Raw genomic sequence first — 25,732 nt, forward strand, 5'->3', positions numbered from 1 at the left:
ATACAATCACAGGGGCATGCCTCCTGCCCCCTGTACCATTGAAGTGAAAAATTTGAAAAAAAAAAAGACATTGAAATTGCCAAAAATGGCAGCTGCCCTCCAATCAGACTCGGTGGCGGTGCCCCCAATCACACTTGGAAGCGAGTTGGTGCCCTACAGACTCAGTGCCCCCATCAAATGACTCATGAGCAAAATTAACTCTTGGCATCCAGGACTAAATGGTATCAATGGAAAAAAGTGAGTCCTAGTTCATCTGAATTTAGCCAGAACCGGGACTCAATTTGGGCTTTACCACAACTTTTTTTTTTCATGATTTTAGGAAAATTGCAAATATTGAGAGAGAAAAAAATATCTAGAATCATCATTGCTACAATTCAAGATTCAAGATAGCCATCTCCAGCATAATCAACAAATGTACACCATTAAACAAGGCAAATAATAAGAACAGTTTGCGAAATTTAAGGTAGCTGGTACTGACTGCATTTTGTTGAAAACTCATCGAAAATGGCTATTTGAGTAAAAATGAACTTGCTTTTACACAGATACCATGCTGTATAATTTTCTGTTTATATTTCGTGCAGCTTGACGAATGACTGGCGACATTTTGGGACAAAAATTGTTGCCTGATTCTGTGATTTCTATCCTCAACGGACCACATGACGTCCCTCACAGGCATGGAAAGACTCCAATCGCCCGTTAAATTTCACCCTTGCATCTGAGGAATAAATATTGTATGTAGCTGCTTTGGTTTGCGTATGCATAGTAGCTGAATACATAGTAACAATGTCACAGAGATATAACAATTAAAATAGAATGAATAATGATGCAATTATCTTGTTATCTCTGTGATAAATTAACCAAACAAATCAGTTATCTATTTACAGCTCATCCCCTAATTAGACATGTTGCCCATGTGTCTCTCTCTTTACAAATCATTATGTGTTTGACTTTTGAAGTGCATTCTTAAAGGGGCATTTTGTGATCCATATCCTCCCCCTCCCCCACTTTAAACAAAAAAGTTGAGCAGGGTTGCTTGATTTAAATTACATGATTTTTTTACCAGTTTTGATAAATGTAAGTTAATTTCTTTCTTAAATTGACTGTTATACTTCATTCCTAAAAAAAAAACACCCTGATATTATTGCACATATGTCTAGCATTCCACTGGTCTCTTTTGATTTTATCATGGGGTATAGCAGCTCTTGGAATTTTTTTTTTTAACCAAAAAAAATCAGCAAACCTGAAGTTGAGATTTTTATACCACTGGAAACTGGAAAGTTTTTCAATTGCTTGTATATTGGGTACACATGACCTGGTAGTCATGTCCTGTTCTACTGTGATAATCATTTTTGGAAAAAGTTTAGGTGATGGGCCTCAATTTGAGGTAGATATTACAATCGGAGCTTCACCTTTTTCACCAATTTTAAAGCCTTGTTACAGTTTTTCAAAACTATATCAGGCATAATTGTACTAATTACAGGTAAATTATATCCAGTAGAAAATCCCATACCCAATATTATGTCTACTAAAATGTGAATAATACAATTTTCCCAGAGCATAGCTACAAAAGCAAACTGTTTCCCCAATACACATTCCAAACCTGTCTGTGAATAAGGCTTAAAAAAGCACAACTACCTACTTTGGGCAGAAATTATACAACATAAACTGCAATGCAGGTTTAGAGGGCTTTGTATACAGCTCCAAACTTTTCTCGTCTGAACCGGTGAACTCCCGGCAAATGTATGCAACTATCACAATACTAGAAATGACATCATTAGATTATGTATATATCTTAACTGTGTAGCATAGCACGGGCTACATCTGCTGAACGAACGAGATGTTAGAAGTAAGTAGCTAATATAGCGGGACTAGATTTCTAACAGCTGAGGTAACTTCGGACTAATCTGCCCCCGTAGGCCTTCTCTCCTATAGTAGATCCGGGCATTGCAAGCGTTATTTTTATGGATGTGTGCCGAGGAAAATTGGTGCTAATAGCAGACTGCTATGTGGCTATTTAAACTACTAAAGTGAATATGCCTAGATGTGGATGGATACTCAGACTTAAAAATAATAAAAAATATTCTTGTGGTTTACAATTTACATTGAAGACAAATGAGGTTATAATATTATAGATGTAAGAATGAAGATGAGTTAGTCTTTATTGAGGGTAGGGGCAGACTGGCAGCACTGGGGTTTCCCCGTCAGTCTGAAACACTGTCAATCCGAAAACCCATCAGGGTTAGGATTAGGGTAAGGGTAAGGGCGGGTTAGGGTTAGGGTTCACTCTAACAGGTTTTCGGACTGACAGGGGTTGACGGATTGACTGTGTTTCGGACTGACGGGGTGTCCTCGGCAGCACCAGGGAGAGGCAAATGCCCCCAAACTTAAGCTTTTCCCACTTCCTGTTGAAACCAAATATCATCCCACTGTTGGGGGCAAAAAGATGCAAAATGTTCACATTCCTTGCCCAATTTACACCCCCCAGAAAAATTACTATCCACAGTTACAAAATAGCACACACCCCCACAGACACCCCCACAGACATATCCCCACCCCTACACACACTCTACTTCAGCATTAAATTTTGTAGTTCTCAATACTGTAATTTCTCCTCAAGCATGTCCCTTCATTTGTCAATTTTGGACAACCAAGTAATAAACGACACGCATTTGAATGAATTTTCCGCTTCCCTGAAGCCTCCTTTCATACTGCAATCTATATTATTTTTTTCAGACATTCATCTCAAATGATAGGAAATTGTGCCAAAAAAATTCATTTCACAAAATAACTCATACACCAAAAGCACAGTTCAATCACACAGTTAAATGATTTTGGATGGATAATGGTTATTGAACTGTACCATTGTAGAGGAGGTTGTGGGCAACCACTGTAAAAGTGGAAATTTTCGCGAGATTAATTTTTCGCACTTTGCCAATTTTTCGCAATTTGCCAACTGTTTCCCTTGGTTTTTAAATTTGCAATTCTTTGTTTCCTTACATTGAACTATACAAAAAAAGAATGTTATTATTTTTACGGAAGCAGCTTGAAACGAGGAAAGCGCGAAAATAAAGGTAGAGCAAAAATTACCACTTTTGCAATACATGAATGGAAACAACCACTGAACCTTTAAGGAATGTTTCTGAATGGTTCTTTAAAAATGCAAGAAAATCTATTCTTCGGACCCATGGAAGCGACTGCAAATGTTATTTAAATTTTAATGTATGTTGTATATTAACACCAAGATGCAATCACAAGAACCTTGAAAAAGAACATGCCAGGTAGAATGTGCCATTTAGTCCAATTGACCAACTTTGTGAATTACACCAAAATACATGGCCAAATGTAATAATACATGGTACACTATGTCAATTTCAATCACAAATTCAATTTAAAAATCGCTTTCTAGTAGAGCCCAATTTTCTGCAACATTGAGCATGTTTATACCAAATTGATGAATACTCTATACCCTGTTGTACATTGTACATATAGTTAAACCGTCGTACTAAATTATAGAATCAATTTTGAATGTGTCCACAAATTCATACTCCACATCTTCTTGAGGTCATCTTTTGAGCTGTGAGCGTTGAATAGGGGTTATTAAACTTTGCATTAGAATTGAGACTATTTTTATTTCACATGAAACTATGTGAGCATCTACTTGTGACAAATTTATCAAATTGAAATTGTTACATTATTATTGCTCTAGTTAAAAAACAGTACATTTGAGTTCAGGGCTATTCCAGTTGAAATCCACACTACCCCTGTGGAAGATTTTGGAAATATCTTCCACAGGGGGAGCACATGTATGTTTTTCAAATGTAATTGGTCAGAGGTAATCATTTTGAAACCCATACTCCTCCTGTATTATGGCTTTACATATCTTCCACAACTGGAGTGAGTATTACAAATGGAAGTTACCCAATTGTTTATTCTATTTAAAATTGATACTCCCTCTGTGGCAGAGTTCAGCTAAATTTTCCAGAGGGGTAGTGTGGATTTTAAATAGAACAGCCCAATTGACCATTACTCCATTCTGTGCTATATTAATAATCAATTAACAAGTAATTGTTACATAATTGAAGAACAAAATGTGCAAGAATATCAACAATAATAGCATACATGTGAACCGGTACAGCTGTACATCATAAATCGATAAAAGAAATGCTGCATGTCGCTCAAAGTTCATTTCTTCCCTAATTCAGCCATTCTTTCATTATTTATTCATGAATGCATATTTATTTATTCATTCAATGCACCCATTTAGTCAACCACTGCAAATACTCATTTGTGAATTCATTAATTCACTGATTTATTATTGAAAGCTCTTCTATTTATACTATTTTCTTCTATTTTTTAAATATTTTCTGTACTTTCAAAATGTTGATGCTTCATTAATTTCCTTAGATTTAAGGTATTATACTTTTTAAAGTATTTGTAATCTTTTATGCAGGTTGTCGCTGCAGAGAATTTTTAATTTATTAAAACATTTTATACATATTGTTTGCTCATTCGCTCATGGATAAATAAGTAAATAAAATAAATTTATTTCAATCAATCAATCAATCAATTAATCAATTTATAACATAAGTGTAAGCAAGTGAATGAATAAATAAACAAGTAAATAAACAAACAAACAATAAATAAATAAACAAACTTTTTTATAAAATACATAAACAAACAAACAAATATATAATTTCAAAAATTCCTTTGCCCGAACAAGGTTGATTCTTACTTGCGTGACTAAATTCCAACCCTGAAAGACACTGAAGACTTTTGTAAATTATTTAATGCTTGATGGATGTCTAGGTTTTTACGAGGTCTACCATATCTGCTTTATATGTTAATATCTTTGTTTTTCATTATTTTGACTAAATCCTCTGCTTTAAAATTTTAATATCTTTGTTCTTCAATATTTTGGCAAAATCCGAATGTTGAACAAATACAAACTATTTTGTTAAGACGCAACCAAATAAACACAAACTAATTCCTCGCCTTGACTCATTCTCTCCAGGTCAGTACTAAACCAATAAAAATCCTTTAACAGCGCTTCTTAACACAACTTGAAGTAAACGGCATGCCATAATAGGGCACGTACCATGAGCAAATGTGCGTATAATTGCATAACAACTTCTTAACGCTTGATGAAGCATCTTCTACCGATCGCACTTCCATACTTAAGTCTTAGCTTTTTCAAAAGGTGGTTGCAATACACATAAAACCCATGTGAGAAGAGCATTTTCAATTTAGTCAATAAAATGTCTGACACCATATATTTATCACAATTATTAAATTTCTTGGTAGTAATTTTAATTAAAATTCAGTATATTAAAGTTTCAAAACAAGTTTTGACAGATTCATAATACACTTATTTTTTGTATTGTCACAGCATTTCACAATATTTTTTTAATTATCTGTTTCTAATGCTAACATGTGGGACTATGGGATCCAGCAAACCAAAGTTAAAGAGGCAACTTGGAAATTGAGATACAGGCAAAAAAATATGGAGCAAAAACATTAAAACATTGAACAAAAATTGGGAAAGAACTTAGCGGGAATTTCTTTGCGGTGCAAGCTTTCCTCATATAGGTCACAACCTACACAGGAAATCTCAATTTTTTGCAGACAATGTAATGTAACATTAACAACAGAACCAGATCTCACTAAATCCAGTATTAAAACCACTGCTCATGCATACATCCCATGTGACTTGATGACGCAATCAGTCTAGTCATATATACCCATGGAATCGCTGCCTGGGGCAGCGTAACCTCCGTGGCTACAGGTCGGTGATTTTCTGCGTGGCATGCATCCGAGGTTCGAATCCTGGGGGTACCAACTTCAAGTGACTTATTTCTTCATCTTCTCTCCTTTTCGCTTTCTTCTTTCCCTTCCGATAGCAAAAAAACCTTCAGTTAGGGTTATAAATAGTTGAAATTATGGCTCCGAGACAGTTTCACTTTACCAGAATTTGTTTTGCTTGTCTCCCCACCCACCCCATCTGACTTTATACACAAACAGGAAATATCAACCACCCCTGAATTGCTGCCCCTCTCTCCGTCCCCGATTAAAAACAGGATGATAAAAGCCCTGAAACCTAAACCCTATTTTAAAACCAGTCTTCATCATCATCACATTATTGCATAATGACCCTACAGACACTTATTAAATGGTTATTACCGAACTTGTAATGATCATCGGACATTATGCAAATACAAAGAAAGCTATACCATAGCTCATCAATGATGATTGAAGAATATCACATCACACTGTATCACATGCATGCAATTCTATACTGCAAAATCTATCTCCGTATATCCGCATGCACCACCACGGCTCCTCCAGTATGTACACACATACACATTGGTTGCCAATTCATTTTTCCTCAGGCATCGTGTTATTGTAGGATTTCCCCATTTGCCCCCGACATAATTTCCCCATGTTACAAAGAGGAGGATAGGCCTGATCGTGAGGAAGTCTAATGTTTACAAAAAAGGGTTTTGGTATTTTAAACTGGAAGAGCTCGACTTGAGCAGAGAGAGAGAGAGAGATGTACGGCGAAGGAAAAAATGGCTTAAATCCTCTGCTCCCAGGGGATATGCATTGCACCTGTACTTTGTTGTTATGATGCGGTCGCGTGCATATTATGGGCCTGTCAGGATTCTCAGCGACTTCCTGGATGTTTTCAGATGGATTGAGACAGGGGCTATGTCTCACGCTGGGTAGACATGTGATACGATAGGTTTGCAGTATTTCTATACCTTGCATCTAGCAGGGATATCATAATAGATGCATCTGTGTGCATATACCCCTGCCTGCCTCACCCTCCCCACCTACACCCCCACCCCTACCTCTCTTGTAACTGACCAACCCTCATTTTCGAAAAGACAATTATAGATTAAAATAGACAGAAAAAAATGAAAATTTTTGATGCTTTTGCACTCATACAAGGTCATGTTTTTTATGTTGGGACCCCAAATATGGTGGATTTGTGACATGCAAGAAACAATTTTGCACTTAAAATGTTGATATTTTTCTAGTCCTACATCACAGGGACCTGGTTTTGGTCTTATTTTTTAAGCAATTTAGCAGGCTAAAAGAATCAGAGGAAAAAACTAAAACAATTCACTTTGACTAATTAGTAAAGCTCGTTAAGTGGAATTAGGCAGGGGTGGATGTGGTGGCGGAGCAGGTGGTGGCGGAGCAGGAGAGACGAAGCAGGATGATATTTGGATGTTTGATTTTACAATAAACCGTATAGTGCTACATCACCGAGACCTGGTTGTGGTCTTATATATTGAGCAATTTAGCAGGCTAAAAGAATCAGAGGAAAAAAACTAAAACAATTCACTTTGACTAATTAGTAAAGCTCGTTAAGTGGAATTAGGCAGGGGTGGCAGAGCAGGAGGTGGCGGAGCAGGAGAGATGAGCAGGATGATGTTTGGATGTTTGATTTTACAATGAACAGTATATATTGGTATGATTAATAGCCTAAAGTGACACACTAACACATTGTTCAATGAGTAAATAATATTTTGGAAGTATTTATATTATGTTAAATCAAATTAATTAATGGAATCATTAAATTAATTAATTAAACCACCGCAGCATACAGATACTACGGAAATGTAAAAATGGTGTATTAGCAAAAGTAATAAATAATACATTTAAAAATATACAAGTAAATGTATCACTGGGGTAAAAGAATATAAACAGTATTATGTAAATTACCTAATTAGCTTGATTAGTGAATCAAAAATACAGGTACAATGTCTATTGATCCATAAGTGGCCCACACAATTTAAGTTTGAAATTCTGCATTCTAACTATATGGTAACAATACAACATGTGTTGTTTGGGCCACCCTGTAAGTGAGATTTCTTGTTTAATATGAAAAGTATACAGTTGCTGTGAATCTGATATGCATAAAGCTTCATCCAAATGATTTTCTGCCAATCTTTACTTTATAGTAATATTCAAAATCAAAGAATTGTTAATTTGACCATGATTTTTTATGTAAATTATCGACACATTTTTGACCACCCTGCATCTACGCAATCAAAGTACTCGACCGGTAAAAGTTCCATATAACTGGGTGGGAAATTGAGTTAGATGTATTAAACATGTGTCAAAACTTAACATTATCAATGTATGTTTAGGGGTGACCCCCATAACTGAATTAATATTTTTGTCCTATTTTTTTTTGTTACACCCTGTATATTATATGAGTCACCCTGTATAATGACTCCCATTGTATAATTTTTGAAATCGCTTGAGTATATGCTCTCAGAATATATATACTTTTATTGGGTTCTCATGTAAACCTATTGAGTTATAGCACCAAACCTGTAAAAGCATGTGATTTGCTTGAAAAATGCACATGTCACGCAATTGGTACCCAGTATAAAAAACATGACCACAATGTGAATGCCTTGATCTATTTTAGCAAATGAGGTGTCAATTTATAAAACTTGCAAAATGCTTTCAAAGCAGAAATACTGAACTCAAAATTGACTTCACCTGCAAAGTCCGCCCTTTTGATGTGCTGCTTGACAATTTATGTAGGGTTGGGAAAAACACCCAAATTTGATGTTCCTTTGGTGCATTAGATAACTTTTGATCGATCTTTCGGTATGTGTTGTCCCCCAATGTATGACAATTTATGTAGGGTTGGGAAAAACACCCAAATTTGATGTTCCTTTGGTGCATTAGATAACTTTTGATCGATCTTTCGGTATGTGTTGTCCCCCTTTGATGTACTGTATGACAATTTATGTAGGGTTGGGAAAAACACCCAAATTTGATGTTCCTTTGGTGCATTAGATAACTTTTGATCGATCTTTTCGGTATGTGTTGTCCCCCTTTTGATGTACTGCATGACAATTTATGTAGGGTTGGGAAAAACACCCAAATTTGATGTTCCTTTGGTGCATTAGATAACTTTTGATCGATCTTTCGGTATGTGTTGTCCCCCCTTTTGATGTACTGCATGACAATTTATGTAGGGTTGGGAAAAACACCCAAATTTGATGTCCTTTGGTGCATTAGATAACTTTTGATCGATCTTTCGGTATGTGTTGTCCCCCCTTTTGATGTACTGCATGACAATTTATGTAGGGTTGGGAAAAACACCAAAATTTGATGTCCTTTGGTGCATTAGATAACTTTCGATCGATCTTTCGGTATGTGTTGTCCCCCCTTTTGATGTACTGCATGACAATTTATGTAGGGTTGGGGAAAAACACCCAAATTTGATGTCCTTTGGTGCATTAGATAACTTTTGATCGATCTTTCGGTATGTGTTGTCCCCCCTTTTGATGTACTGCATGACAATTTATGTAGGGTTGGGAAAAACACCCAAATTTGATGTCCTTTGGTGCATTAGATAACTTTTGATCTATCTTTCGGTATGTGTTGTCCCCCCTTTTGATGTACTGCATGATAATTTATGTAGGGTTGGGAAAAACACCCAAATTTGATGTCCTTTGGTGCATTAGATAACTTTTGATCGATCTTTCGGTATGTGTTGTCCCCCCTTTTGATGTACTGCATGACAATTTATGTAGGATTGGGAAAAACACCCAAATTTGATGTTCCTTTGGTGCATTAGATAACTTTTGATCGATCTTTCGGTATGTGTTGTCCCCCCTTTTGATGTACTGCATGACAATTTATGTAGGGTTGGGAAAAACACCCAAATTTGATGTCCTTTGGTGCATTAGATAACTTTTGATCGAAAGGAATTCGTCGTGTTGTCCGCCCCTTAGATGTACTGCATCGCCAATTTATTTAGCAGGGTTGGGAAAAACACCGAAATTTGATGTCCTTTGGTGCATTAGATAACTTTCGATCGATCTTTTCGGTATGTGTTGTGCCCCTTTTGATGTACTGCATGACAATTTATGTAGGGTTGGGAAAAACACCCAAATTTGATGTTCTTTGGTGCATTAGATAACTTTTGATCGATCTTTCGGTATGTGTTGTCCCCCCTTTTGATGTACTGCATGACAATTTATGTAGGGTTGGGAAAAACACCCAAATTTGATGTCCTTTGGTGCATTAGATAACTTTTGATCGATCTTTCGGTATGTGTTGTCCTTAGCTGTCCCCATTTGATTATCTGTTTCCCTAGGTCCTTACTTAATTTTTGTCCCTGTCATTTCATTATCGGTTTTGCTACTCCCTGGACGGATCTAGACTTCACTGTGATTTGCTAATTATGGTTATATTCACAAACATAAGGCATATTCTATAAATATTCTATTTCATGTCATAGCTATGTATCATAATCATATCATTTTCTCATGCTGCTTATAAAAACACAATACTCTTGGTATGGTAATGTGTTATGACTGATCAAAGTGATCATGTATTACAAACATGGTTCAGTCAAAGTTTATTTTGAAATTAATACATGTAGCTTAAAAAATTGTTAATAAAATATTACCAGGTGGTGCCTGATTTTTTATAATGAGCGCAACTGAGCTATATTATTATTCATATTAGCATTCAATCAACAGTCAAGTTCAGGTAGCTTTAAAAACAGAAAAAGGCTTGACTTATCTTGGGATATCTAGATCTTGGATCGTTAGATGTGCTGCATGCATGTTCGAATCCTCTAGACATGGACTTTAGCCGGCCAATAACCCGGGACACCCAAATGTGGTATGGTATCAAATTGGAGCTAACAAGTTTAAGAACAGAACTGTATTAATCAAATGTGGCCGTACACTACGAATGAGCCGCTACGTCGGCAAATTGTATTCTGAGTTACAGTGTAAAATGTGCATGAAGGTTGTATTCACAGGTACCTCAATTTAGCGTGACATGTTTCTAATTTTATAGCAGGAGTTAAACACCGTTTAAACCAATCAATAATCCTATTCCTGAAGAGGATAATAGTCTTCTACCTATTTCTATAGAATCCTTAAATAGCTATAGTCTTTGTTTGCTTTGGCTAAATCCTGATCAAGTGGTGGGTTACAAAACATTTATATTGTATTTTGACAAGGTATGTATGTATAATCAACAATTAACAATGAGAGGACATTCCTGAACTTAGTTGACTTGGGGATGATTTGAGATGACCGCCAATTATGACTGTTTGTATTACCAGCAATGTGGAAAAAGAGACACAGGTACCATTTTGTTGAAGGAGCAGAGTTCAACAAACCATAACCCCGCTTCTGGATATTGTTTGAAGTCAAATGACATACCATTTTAAAGGTTATGATATATATATTTTCTAAACACGAAATAAAACAAAATTGACCGGGCCGACTTTACGGCTGATTCGTGGCGTACGGTCACAAATTGTCACACATATCCTCACTATGATTGTCATAAGGCCAAGTAAAAAAAATAACATGTATATCGTCTGGACTTTTTCAAAAATTGGTGAGGGAGGTCCTTATTATTTGTTATTGTGTTATTTTTTTACCATTCATTTCTGTGTAAAATTGCAATTGCAAAATGTTTGTCAACGCATCATCAAATCGGGGAGGCCCCCATATATTTTTGTTATTTCCCCAAAGCCTTACCCCTAGCTTGAAGAAAGTGTTTGCAATGTGTTTATAAATGATAACCAAGAACTTCTGAACATGTCTTTTCATCACAACAATTTTAGAAATAAAGTAAGGGAGCAAATAGGAAAAATAACAAAAATATTTGAAAATCCCCAAAAATCGGTGAGGGCGGGGACGATATACATGTTATTTTTGTTACTTGGCCTAACATGACCAGGTTTAGATTGATGACGGGTCATTGAAGTGAAGACTTTCTTTTTGTGTTGTGCTCTGAAAAAGTGCTTCTCTATCAGATACATGATGCAATACACTACAACTAGTTCACAACATAATATAATTACAGCCTTCATCAACTACCCACTCACAAAGAAATGCAATTTATTTAGCACATCTTTTGTATCCATTGCGCAGGCAATGATGTCAATTGATTACACACATTGCTTGCTACATACACGATGCATTTCCAATTACCATGTTCTCCTAGTTTGACACAGTTTTCGAAGTAATGGAAGTAGTATCCTATACATGTAAGCCCTTGCATTAACATTGCAACTTATGCAATGCAAGACTGTCTTTATACATGTAGCATGAAACTTTGTGTGTGTGTGTGTGTGTGTGTCTTGAGAACAACATTTGGATTTATCAACAAAAGGTCACTGTGATAATACATTTGACAACCTGGAATAAAAGAAATAAACAAACAAACAAATAAACAAAGAATCAATCTGCTAGTATTTTGAGGTTGTGATCTTAACCATGTTAACCTCTTATATTTTGAAGTAGTCTTACATGATGACCTCTGTGTCACCTTTGACTTTTGACCTCTTTGTCACTTTTGACCATTTGTGGATGTGAATTAGTACCAAAACTCAAAGAATATGTGGGGGGGGGGGGGGGGGAATAGGGCGATTTGCTCCATTCAGCTCCATAAAGTGAGCAGCACACTCAATGGACATGGTGGACAGGGCGATTTTCCAATACGAAATTAAGAATCCTTTGCAACATGAGACTGAGACATCACCTCATCATATCGTATGACACTCCTACTTTGTATGTATGTTCCCTTTTACCATTTTCATGTTGAGAATAGACTACATGGATCAATAGTCAAGAAATAAACATTTTTTTCAAGATCTGGATGTACTCTGTTCATGGAGGTACTTTTTGGCACTATCAACCCATGTTGCACTCCCGCCATATCAGTACAGAAACTGGAAATCGAAGAAATGCAAGTGTAAGGCACCCACCAGAATATCTGATTTACTGTTTTCGCTAATCATATTTAATACAATTTGCATTCACCTACAAATTTTAGCATTGTAGCAGGTTCACCTTGGTTGCCCATGTGTTTACTATATGCCCTGGCCATGTTTAATATTGACAAATAAACATGTATACAAAATGCAGCATAATATACACTCGATTCCAGTTGTACTACGGACCATGAACTGGAACCTGCATATCATTGTGCTGCAACAGATTTACAAACCTTGCATCTTAATTATCTGACATATTTGTCATATTTTTAATGAATACAACATCAGTCATCTGTGATGAGAATCTTTTTAGCACAACTTGATTTTTTTTCAAATTCTCTCATGAAAATTTGGTGTTCACCACAAGTTGGTTGTTTTATAGGAAAATGGTGGGATCTAAAATATTTTGACATGTGGAAAGGGGGGACCAAGCAAAGAGAAATATACATTATATCTCTCTCTCTCGCTCTAGGTGCCATATCCTAGGACGTTGGCGATCATGTCATGCCACAATTCTCTGTTATAGGCCATCTCCAGAAGCTCTGTCGCTTTATGTACAGCTCCCCTTTCTTTCAGCCAGTCTTTCAGATTTGATAACCACATCACTCTCTTCCTGCCTCTGCTCCTTGTTCCTTCTATTCTTCCTGTCAATACTAGGTTCTCGAAACCATCCTTTCGGAGGATATGAGTATGACCAAGGAATTTGAGCTGCTTAACTCTGATTTCACGTAACAGCTTCCTGTTCACATTTGCTCTACTTAGGACATCGTCATTAGACACTTTATCAGTCCACAGGATCTTCATCATTCTTCTAAGGAACCACATCTCACAGCTCTCCAATCTTCTTTTAATGTCTGTTCTTTTAATACATTATATCAACACCCCCAAAACCGGTACACATTATTGCACAGCCTGATATTTGAAACAGAATGTACTGGAAGTATACATACATTTGTATAGGGACTATTACCCACTACAGGTAGGCCTAAATGCACGTACAACTTGACAGAACTTGGAATTGTTTAGGTCACACAAAGTTTAATCAAATAGAAGGTTTGTATTGTTTACTTACAAGTTCATGTGTGTGTGCAACCCTGTGATCTTGACATAAGTCTTCTCAAAAGTGCATCATCCCTTTTATACAAACAATACATTATACGCCTAAACATACAACTAGAATTTTGTTATGAAACCACACATTTAAAAAAAAAGGGAAAAAAACAATCCCAAGAAAAGTACTAAGAAAGCCTCAATCAACTTACATACATCATGATACATAACTATGTTCCTACACATGATCCTCTATCATTATATGCAGAATCATCTTCACATAAAATTCATATTCTGGGCCATTTTTTTATAATATGCAATTATGTGAAAAATATTTTTAAAAATAAGCACCCACCCAAATTAATGTTATTAAGCACCCTGGGGTTAATGGAATGGGTTGTCTCAGAAGGGGAGAGTGCAAAGCTTTTTCAGCAAGCCAAAAAGGGGGGTCAGGAGGGGTAATACTTTTTTGTTGTTGTTGGCAGACCATTTTTCAGTATACACTCTCTGCTTCAGGGGATAGATCCCCCTCCCAATCCTCCCAACCAACCCTAACACAAGTTGTTTTTCAGGCCTTCATAAATTTATAAATATAGCACCAAAATTTATGCCACACTGTGTTTCAACAGGGTAATTTATCCATCAAATCCCATATTTAGATTTACTATCAAAACTAATGCCACAGCTAAATTTCAGTAACAGTGTGAACAGAGTTGCCATAACTTCTGGGTACCAAGATGCCTTTGAACTTGGCAAAAAGTAGCCCAATTTCATCCCAGTACATCTTGATGGGTTTACAGACCTCACTATGAGCCAAAATGATCTCCAATGGCTAAGTTCAATAACCTCCATTCATCAACAGCTCAAAATTTGACCTCTAGTTGGAGAGCATGAGTTTTTGTATGACGTGGATATCTGCCTTTTTTCCTGCATCATCACTGATGTCCATCCCAGCAACTGATCTTAATAGTATAAATTGGGTGAATAATCTGCAATTCTGGCATCACTGTGTTCCAGTGACTTGACTGAGTGACACCCAGATGTGAGCCTTATTAGGTGTGAACATGACCTCTAATATCAGGTAACTTGATCCATATCTGGACCTCCCCAGGGGTCCATCTTCAGCATCAAGTTCAACACTGTAATTCCCATAATAGTGTGCTACATGATCTCCTGGCTCTCTGGACACACTATTCAATTATAGTTTGAACTCCTGGTAAAAAAAATTAAATTGCACTGCCATGGGTTAGTTTCTGCTTTTTCCCCAGACCCCAACAAGAGGATTGTGAGATTAATTTACTCCAGCCACAAGCCATAGACTGAGCTTGATTGAGAATTTTGAAGGTCTTTGGATAGATTCATGAGCAATTATTCTAAACAAATTAAAAGCAGTTTAGTTTTTAATCAAAACTATAGCCAGTTGTTACCATGTGGTTACCAGTATTTAAAAATTAAATTTCTTGCCATTTCAGATTTTCTCCCATTTTATAGAATCATCACATTGCAAAGCAAATAATATCATCTCCAAGGCATCATCCAAACCTCCATCCAAGACTCACAGAGTAAAAGTGAGGTCATGTTGTAGAGTATGAGTTTTTGTAAACCAGTGTTCAAATGTCATTTTAATGTACGAGTGGACATCGTACATACTGAACAGCTCTGAATACAGAACTGTGTACTGAGAGTTGAGATATTTGTATTTTTCCACCTTTCCATCATTTCAGTACAAGCTTGCATTTCTTGTCCCATGAACAGTTCAAATAAATAGAAGACAGCAGGTTTATTATTTCATGTAGTATTTGGTCAGCAGAAAAGTGAACAAATACTGAGAACTTTTTACATTGTATCTTGGGACACACTTTCATCTGAAGTGGTGTATTGCCAAATGAAAAATGCATGAGGGTCATAATGTGATTCTTTGGAGGGGCCACTGTTGGGGTGCCTGTTGGGTGTATGGTATTGGTAAGCCTATGATGTACCTGGGAGATTGATGTTCATTTGACCACATTATTATGTAGATCTTTAAAAAAAAATGACGATCTATGATTTTATAGTAGGAGTAGGTTTGGGATGAAGATCATACCAGAAATGGATCACTAGATGGATCATCATCACTATGACATCCTCCCACTGGCAAGGGGTGGGTCATGCCTTTTGAGGAGGGAGAGCAGTCACTCTCTACTGCTCTCCTAATCTGATAAGAGAGTCATTTTTACTATTTTAACTCTCCTTAGTTGACCATTCTCTCCTTGTACGTTCTATTGTAAATGCTCTAAACAGCTCTCCTTGAAGGCTCCAGAAGAGCTGTTTAATGCTCTCCTGCAAATTCCAAAAGGCTTACATAATACATGATATAGAAATATGCATACAGATGGCAAGTTACTATAGAGGTTAATGTCCATATCAGTTAATTTGAGGGTATTTTGAAAAATCTAAAGACTTTGGAACTGAGGAATATCCTGAGGGGCATAGCCCGAATGATATTCTAAGGTACAAGTAAAATGTTTCTATTTTCACAATACCCAAAAAATAACTAAACATGCAAAGTCATTTACATGTAACTTCATTCATAAACATCAAATTGAATAGCCGACAGGGCTTGCATGCCGCATGCGCGTAATTGTTCATTCGCGCAGAATACGCACTCTAAGGTTACTAATGTTATGTTGTGCATCACGTTTATTCAAGAGGTTATGAAATAATATTAATAACCTGTATATTATTAGTGCTGAACATGTACAATATCGATATACATGTAGAGAGTTTGTGATGTAATACTACATTGTATACATGTACCATAGATCTTTGACTAAGGCCTACTATCAAGTATGGGTCAAAGTCTAGTAACTCATGATAAATCCACACAGAAATTTAAACCTGCTGTCAGATTAGCACGTGGGTCATGTTCGTGTCATAGACAACATACCGGGTGTCCAAAAAAAGCATGGTTCTTCTTCGCATCCTGTCTTTCATTTTTCTTTCTTTTTTCCCTTTCACTTTCTTTTTTTTTTTTTTCACATCATAATGAGTTGTTCCTCTCTTCCTCTAATTTGGGAATTTCATCAAGTTTTAAAAGAATCAAGATACTTTTTTGGTAAATTCAGAATGATTGCTTGGTCCACAATTTTTCCATTTGTGAACTATTTTGAACTAAACCATTGGATTTTTTTATTCGTTTTCTACATTTGACAGAATCCAGGTATAAAGTCCTAATAGGCCAAGTAAAATATAAAACATGTTTCACATACGGATTTTCAAAAACAAAGGAGGAAGAGGGGGCTTTTTAATTTTTATTTTTTAGAGCAAAATTTGATTTTTCAAAAAATTAAAATATAGGCCTAATTGAAGAAACCTCAAAAAAGGAAGCGGGAGGGGACGTGAAACATGTTTTATTTGGCCTTATAAGCAACCATTTTACCACCATTTACCTGTCTATTGCAAAATGACCAAACAATGAGCAAAAGGTTAACCTTGACAGCTTTTCTTCCAGCCACATTTTTTCTCACTCACAAACTAGACCAAGAATAAAAGATGTCCTCAACCTGACACAATTCTATTCATTTACCTTCCCAACATCCTTGACAAGACAAATCATATGAGAAATGGGAGAAAAACCACTAAAGTGTGACCAATTCAATTTGTGTCTACCTATGTAATCTGGGATCAAAAACTTATACAATACACACACAATAACTATAACAACAAAACTGTCTTTTAAGTTCTCAAAATAGATCAGCTGATGCAGCATCAGAGCTAGCCCTACTATAGGGCCTTTTAAACACACTATATCCGAGAACCGCTAAAACCCACTAACCGCTCCACACGAAAAGCAGTTTAAAAAGCAGTTTCTGGGGAATTAGCAGTCACTGGGTTTAGCAGTTCTCTGCATATATAGCCAGGTTTTATGATACTGCATGGTTTTGCTCAAAAAAAAAAGTGCATATTGTTGTGCATCAAATCACGAGTAAAAACTAGTGATGAACGAAAGTTGTTTTCCAGTTGCATTGTGGGACACAAAAGGATCAAAAATCACAGAGAAAAATCACTAAAAGTGGCCCAATTGGGCCATGTACCAAATCTGGTAACATCATTTGAATATATTCTTATAGCATGTTAGCTCAATCGATAAGGCGTTCGACTATGGTGCGAGAGGTTGCGGGTTCGAACCCTGGTGATGCCAAGTATGCTCTCGTGGAAAAATTGAGTTAGCTTGAAATTCCCCTGGACAAGGAACTCACTGCTAATTTGTCTCGTTGTAACCCGTACGAAACTCGGGGAGCTGATCCTGGTTGCGATGGTTATTTGTAGTATGTCTAGGGTGTGCGCTCTTGAAGCAGCAAAGTCCCTGATTTGTTGTTTAATGGTTTATGGAATGATGTGGGCCATAGTGGTCAGCGACAACCTGTAAAGTGTGCTGATGTGAGGTTTGTGGCATTGTGCCTGTGCGTAGCGCACTATAAATCACTGCGCTTTTTTTCTTCTTTTTTTTTTATAGCAATTTTGTTTGAAGAGGAATTTGGTGAAGTCAACTCATCTCATAATTGAAGCTGTAGATTTTCTATTGTGGTAGATGTAATGCATTTCATAATTATGCTTCACTGCATCATTTCACATAGCACAATGTCTGTCATTTTGAGACTGGCCTGGTCCTTGCAGTATTTTCGCATTCTTCGCATCTCACCTTGATGGACATACTGGTTTGGTACACATGTGTACATGCAAAGCATACAGGGGCATATTACAGGGTGTAGGAGCTACAGCTACATTGTACCAAACAGAAACAAAAAACTTCTGCCATTTAAAAACGCTATTAGACACGTAAAACTATTGGAATTCCAAAACAAGTCAAAAATGGTTGATAGGCTGGATCCTTGAAATGATTTGAAATTATAAATGAAAAGTGGATTCAAAATTTGAAAAGTGGACAGAAACTGACAGTCTCCATTCATTAAAATTTCCATTTTTCTTTGACAATTTCAAATTGTGTTAAAAGGGTAGTCTACTATCCACAATTGTTTACTCCAATAGTTTGTTTTTTGACCAAATTTTTATTTTTTAAAAATGTTTTTACATGTTTAGCCAATCTTCTAAATGTTTACATGTAAACGACTCCCAAATGTTTAAACATTTAGTATCGACCTGTAGCCTTAATGTCAATAGCCAGTCATAGCTAGACACCTGTAACAAAATGGTTCCCCTTCCCTTCAATATGAACACAGTTCTTCATTCATCATTCACTTCCAAGGTTTATTTATTTCACTTGAAATATTTTTATTAAAATTTGATAGTGGTTTTAATTTCATCCCACAATGCCAAGTACAAGTTGAATCAAGTTCAAATTGACTTCATGACATTGGGTGAGGCTGAAAGTCAAGTTAGACAAAACACATACATGTATACATACAAATATGTAGAGGTGCATTTGGAGCCATCACTTGTGCAGAAGTTGTGCAATATGAGTATGCAAAATGTTCTCCAAGTTTTGAATGTCAGAAATCATTAACGATGCATTCTACATTGTTCCTGGCAAGAATAACTATAATTTACACAATTTACTCATGATATGAACCCTAAGCTAAATGATGACTTGGGGAAAAAATGTTATTACTCAAGTTGCACAAAGTTTCAGCAGATAGTGCTTGCTTTTACAACATTTTCTCAGTAGACTATCCCTTTACAATGTAGAAAGCAAGAATGCAGACTTTATCATCATTCCATGTCAAAATATAAGGGACAACAAAGTAAAATCATCAAGGTCAAGTACCTACACAAGATGACAAGTATGTGCACCAAAGAAGAATAACAGAGGAGTATCTGATACATTCCCAGAATGCAACAGGACTGTACACTTGAGCTCTGAGCAACACAGGTCAAATTCTTTATAGTCAGCTGCAATTAGTTTGTGTGGCAAAAAATGTTTATTTGTATTACTAACTAGTTCAATTAACAAGTTTTAATTTGAAAACATCATTTCGGCATGTCCTCAGGAAATAAAATTTGGTAACATTGCGACAATTGATGATAAAAACTTGTATCTATTTATATCTGCTCGTTAATAAATCAGATGATCTGCTCTTTAATAAATCAGATAATCCAATTTGAATTAATCTTGCCTGGGTAACCAATGCCATTTTCATATACATTTTTATATCCAGTGGGAACTGAGTGTTACACAGTATTACACAGGCCAAGTTTTGCCTAATTTCTAAATCACAATCACAAGTACATTGTGGGAAGTTGTTCATTCACTCTGTGGAAAAAACAACAAGACAGACAAGACCCCTGGTAAATGTTCTTCCTTTGGTTGTCAATATAGGTACATGTATTATTCATGTGACCTGTCAGAAAGTGATGGCAAAACTTATCAAGTTCAGACATTCAGACAAGTTGTGTTGAGGGTTTAGGACTAGAAGGCCATATCTGCAATAGCTGCCTTATACATAATGCATTAATCATTTGACAATTTCTGCATTCAATACTGGCAGCTATTTTGCAGATTGGACCTGCTTGCGCTATAAATCCCCTCAAAAAGATAAGTGCACTTACCCGTCTTCATCTTGGAAGTTTAAAGGTGATTTCTTGGATCCACTTTTTTCTGAAAAAAAGAAATATTAAGATTTTCCATAATAATTTAATTCAATGGGATTGTACTACTATATTTTGTATACATTTATTTTATAACCATACTTTAGCAATAATCAGCACGTTGATTGCAGCAAGCAGGGTTTTAAAAAGCTGCAGATCAAACTTCAGCTTCTTCTGGAATACAATGTACGGTACTTAAAATGTCTTCTTCTACAAGACTGTGTGTATATATATGTACATTGCATGTGTACAATGTACAACGAACAATGCAGTCTTACAACTGGTGAGTCTTTCTAAGAGTCCAATAAATTTGCAATTCATAAATTAAGCAAAATATTGATGATGTAAAATTGTAAACAAAAATTGTGTGAAAATTGGATGAAAATATCTGAAAAAAAAAAACAGTGGCACTTTTAAAAAGTTATTTAAAATCCTCAGAACTTCAAAATTTAAAGCTAAAGCAGATGATTATTTCAAACCAAAACAGTTTTGAATTCTCCATAATTAATCAAATTCAAAAGCTTAGCTTTGATTTTTAAATCAATGATTTCTATTAAATTATAAAAATACAATTACAATTACAATTGTCCGGTATCTTATTTCGAACACTGCAAGTGAATCCAACCCACTCGTGATTGGTATAATTTTCAATTATAGTTTCCACGGTTGTGCGTTCGCGATGTACTTTACGAGACATACGAAAACGATCATTGTTGTATATCGCGTGCAGCTATTGGCAGCTGTGTTCATTCAATTGAAATTTTTACTGTAGTACCGGTATCCTTATAATGACTTTTACAGTACCGGTGACCGCGGTGAGCGGTACCGTACTTTAATGACTAATGCTTGCCAAAAATTCAAATTAATTTTAAGAGCTCTGTTGAACTTTGTGGGGTAGGGGAGATTGGGGTTAGTTGGAACGCGGGGTAAGTTGAAACATTGTATTTTTTTCTGACACAAAAAATTAATTTGGTAAAATACTGGCACCTAGTAATTAGGTATTAGTAAGGGTCATCCACCAAATTAGCAACAGCGCTGATGCCCCACCAGTGTTGGCTTGGGAAAGGAATATCTGTTTTTTGACTTACTGACTAATTTTTATACCCCTCATAAAAGATGCGTTATCTCCATGTTGTTTGAAGATTCAGGGGATTATTTTTTGAGTATCATAAGCACTAGTAGTAAGTCCCAGAATAATGTTAAATAAAAGTTTTATTGTATTTCTTATTTTGTGTAATGAACTTTGAAATGTAAAAATAGGCATCAGGGTTAGTTGAAACTTTTGAGGTGGGGTTAGTTGACACGTGAAAATCGCATAGAAAAATATGGTTAAAATTTGACTTTTTAAAAATTTGTAACATGTTTTCCATTTCTTCAATATTGCTTTAATATGGTTAAAAAGCAATAATACAAGCAAAAAGTGCACACAGAAAGTACATTTTATAATATTTTAGGCTTCTCATATTTTGGTCCATGGTGACACTCGTCACCTTGTGTCCAAAGTATTGACCCGCACTCCCACATATTTATTTATTCATTTTTTCACACTGATTGTATGTTAAAGGGTGCCTTTAAGGGAAGTATAACCCTAACAACACAATAATAATTATTTTTAAATTTTTACAAGCCGTGTTTCAACTAACCCCACCCTATGTTTCAACTTACCCCAGGGGTGGGGTTAGTTGAAACACTTTTTTCAAATTTTCAAATTGGATTATATGAATAATCATAAGCAGGTCCAATAAAGTTTAAGGCTGTATTTGTAGCATGTATGTATATGTTTATACTGATATGGTTAGTGTTTCTTGAAAGTAATCGGTTTGCGTTAAAAAGACGATTTTGTGAAAAATGTTTCAACTAACCCCAATCTCCCCTACAGGTACCGTATAATGGTAATTCTGATATTCATTAATCTTTTTTTCAAGTTTTCAACATAAAAAATATTTCACAGGAGGTGGGACCGAGGCCATTGCAGAAAATTATTCATACACCTAGCCTGTGTAGTACCGGTATGTAAAATAAACAGTACCAGTATATTCACTGCACATAACATACAAGTATAATATATCTACTTCATTGCACCCCAGATGAGAAGAAAATCATCTAATTTTTGACAATTTGTCAGACCTTGGTGAAGAATTATGTGTTATTGTAAGTACATGTAGGATCCTCTACATTCTTGATGAGATCATTTCTATTCAAAATCACTGCTCTGAACTAATGATGTTTTTTAAAATAAAATATTATAAAGTCATCATTGAAGCATAAATTGTGCGATAACTGATAATTGATAGATGCCTACATACTGAACTTTCACAATACTAATGGTAGTGGTCATTTTATCTGCTGCCTCAGTCATGGGAGCATCGGAAAGGATGAGTACATGTAGGATTTTTTTTAGGAGCAAAGGAATGGATTGTGGCAAAAAGGAGGCTTTAGAGAGAGAGACCGGAATCCTGATGCAAATTTATTTGGAAAAGTTTACTTGATGTAAAACTTATAATTCTATTTATAAACAAAATTGTCAAGTTACATGTGTACAGTACCGGTACTTGGAAAAGATTTTTTAGATTTTATCTGTTTATCAAAAGCTTGGTCTTGAAGAATTTAAATGTCTTGGGCTCCAGGGAGGAACATTTACTGTTTACATTTACTGAGGGACTGTTAAGCCCTTTTTCTTTTTAGTGAGAGTGATAAACACCCTAGAGTAGGCCCTAGTACTGGTACCTCAAAAAGACTTGACCTTGTTCTCTAAGTTTTCCTAAAGCATTCCAGCACATTTAATCTTTTTATATGGACGAAGTGGTATTTTTTAGAGTTTCAAAAACTATCTCTAATAATTTTTTTAAATAAAGTTGGAATGTAGATACGATGTACATACATATATGTACTACGTACAGGCTAACACTATACAGTACCCCGGTATTATTTTAGTTAATTTATCTTACCAAATAGTGTGAAAAGAGTTTTAAGAGAGTTTGGTTGCAAGCTATGGGAATCTATCAATTGATCAGTGACGTAACTAGGGGGGCAAGGGGAGTGGCAACGTGCCCCAGGCGCTACCACTAGGGGGTGCCATATCGGCCTCACTTAAAAAAGTATTGAACCTACCACACCCCCGCATCTAAAATATTCTCGGGTGGGGGTGGGGCGCCAATTTTGTTTCTTGCCCCAGGCGCTACCAACCCTAGTTGCGCCACTGCAATTGATTTCATTTCATTGTATCACAACAAATCAGACAAACTTACTTGATTTAGCTTTGAGTTTACTTGCAATCCTCTGCACAGTCTGGATATCCTCCACCTTCACAGCATGAAGCAACTCTGAATCTTTACCCATCTTGATTTCTAATTAACTATCAGCTCATCGTAAGAATTAAAACTTCCATGAAAAAGAGAGACTTGGGCAAATTGAAAATTAAAGAATTCCCAAGTTCAAAATTCACAAATTATGATGATTGATGGGAAGGACAAAATTGAGAATCAATCAATGAAGACAAATAAATTATTTGATAGATATTCTTGTATTCTATGACATTACATTATATCTACATGTATCTGTTATCAGGGTTTCAGGACCTCCCTTTAAACCGTTGGCATTGTAATTAACACTTGCATATTATTGCAATTTACAACCCAGCAAAGTTTTGACAGCTTTCTAGACTAGACTCTCTCTCGCCTCTGCTGGCTCTGCAGACTGCTGCACTCTGCTGTGAAGGTAAAACAAAAATTTGAACTAAATGCCCAATTACTTCCACGTGAAGTTATACAGGAAAGCTCTTAATTCCGTTGCTGAGTTTCGGTGTGTTTAGTAATCCTTCATAATATACTGTTATATATCCGTATAGATTTTGTAGTACGTGTGTACTCGCTCAGAATTTCCCAACATCCATCGATTTGCGTATGGTGCCGTGGTATCAAGTTGATCGGCTCCTCCTCTCCAAAATTTCAACAGCAATATCCGCTAAAAGTCGCTAGAGAGGTAGTTGCTATACCACTAGATATCCAAAGATAAATCCATAAAAGTAATTGCATAAATCCTTTGGACCTGTCACTCCGTAAAAGATGCAGAAAACATCACTATTTCTTCATCCTACTCTGCCAATGTAAACATCAAAACCGCGAAGTTTGTTGATTGAATTTTGTAACGGTTACGTAATGTATAATTGAGTAAACCAATAAATAGCTAGATGAAAGGAACACGTTTTTAACTGTTAAACCAAAATACTTCCATAAATTATAAACAAACATAAACACAAAATATATTTATTGTATTCAAGTCACATTTAATATATCATAAATAATTTTGTAATAGTTTTATTAACTCCCGAGCTGTTAGTTTTAATGAGCATGATATGCAGCAACGGAACGTTCCAAAAACCAATTTGCTCAGAAACTTGGGTAAATGTTGCTATGATGGCGCACTAAGAGAAAAATGTTTGATCAGAAACAGACCTGATGTGAAACAGGTGATTAGAAACAGGGATCAGAAACTCACTCTACTGGTATTAATAATTTAATATATATAGTAACTTTTTTTAATTTGTCCCAAGAACTACAATTTTGTTCTAAATAATTTGTAAGGTGTTTTTAGGTGTTCATTTGAAGAGTTCAAACTTCAGATGCAAAGGCTGATAAAACCTTCCAAATTACCCCGGGCAAATTGGCAGGTAAATTTGTGAAACTATGAAAAGTAGCACCTATTTTCTTTTTATTATTATTTTTTCGTCCCCATTTGTCAATATTTTGTCCCATTTTAGTCATATAATAACACTTTATTCTTCGCCGTCCCCATTCCTGAAAATTTTCTGCGCCGGGAGGGGGCAATTTTCCCCTCCGAGCTCCCGGCCTGGCTACACCACTGGTGAAACAGGCCTATAATGATGATTTTGCTTTTACAGTCATTTCACGGGGGACGTCACTGGTACTAGGTCTATGTGGTATGATCAGTGTTGTAGTAGGGGGGCACAAATGGGGTAAGGGGAAAGGCAATTTTCAAGAAAAACTGACAAAAACGGTAAATATGGGCTAATAAAAAAGACTTAAGAATCCTAAATATCAGATATAAAAATATCGGCCTGCATAATGTCCCCGATTTGCCCCCCCTCCCTTGCACACGCCAAATGTTTGCGAATCCAATTTGTAAACCTTAAAATGGTCTATATTATGGTCATTAGTTCGCAATAGCCATCTTGCTGAGCCTTTTCAGAACAAGTTCCCCGTTAAAATGTGTGTGCCAAAAACCGCTTCGACCTGCAAAAACTTTTGTTTGGCTTGCCAAAAAAGTCTTTTACCCTCCCCGTGACTCATAAGTAATGCA

General features: G+C 36.0%; 1 protein-coding gene across 1 annotated transcript in view; it reads right to left on the reverse strand.

Annotated features, from left to right (window-relative positions):
• The window catches only part of LOC140163662 (uncharacterized), a 384,359-nt gene extending 360,476 nt beyond the window's left edge, over window positions 1–23,883 (reverse strand). The window contains 2 exon segments of the mRNA XM_072186977.1: window positions 20,375–20,423; window positions 23,662–23,883. Of these exon segments, the coding sequence (XP_072043078.1) occupies window positions 20,375–20,423; window positions 23,662–23,752 (140 nt within the window). The 5' untranslated portion in view covers window positions 23,753–23,883.
• Window positions 23,884–25,732: the final 1,849 nt, after the last annotated feature.

This window comes from Amphiura filiformis, chromosome 11 (genome assembly GCF_039555335.1).
Source record: "Amphiura filiformis chromosome 11, Afil_fr2py, whole genome shotgun sequence".
NCBI lineage: Eukaryota > Metazoa > Echinodermata > Ophiuroidea > Amphilepidida > Amphiuridae > Amphiura > Amphiura filiformis.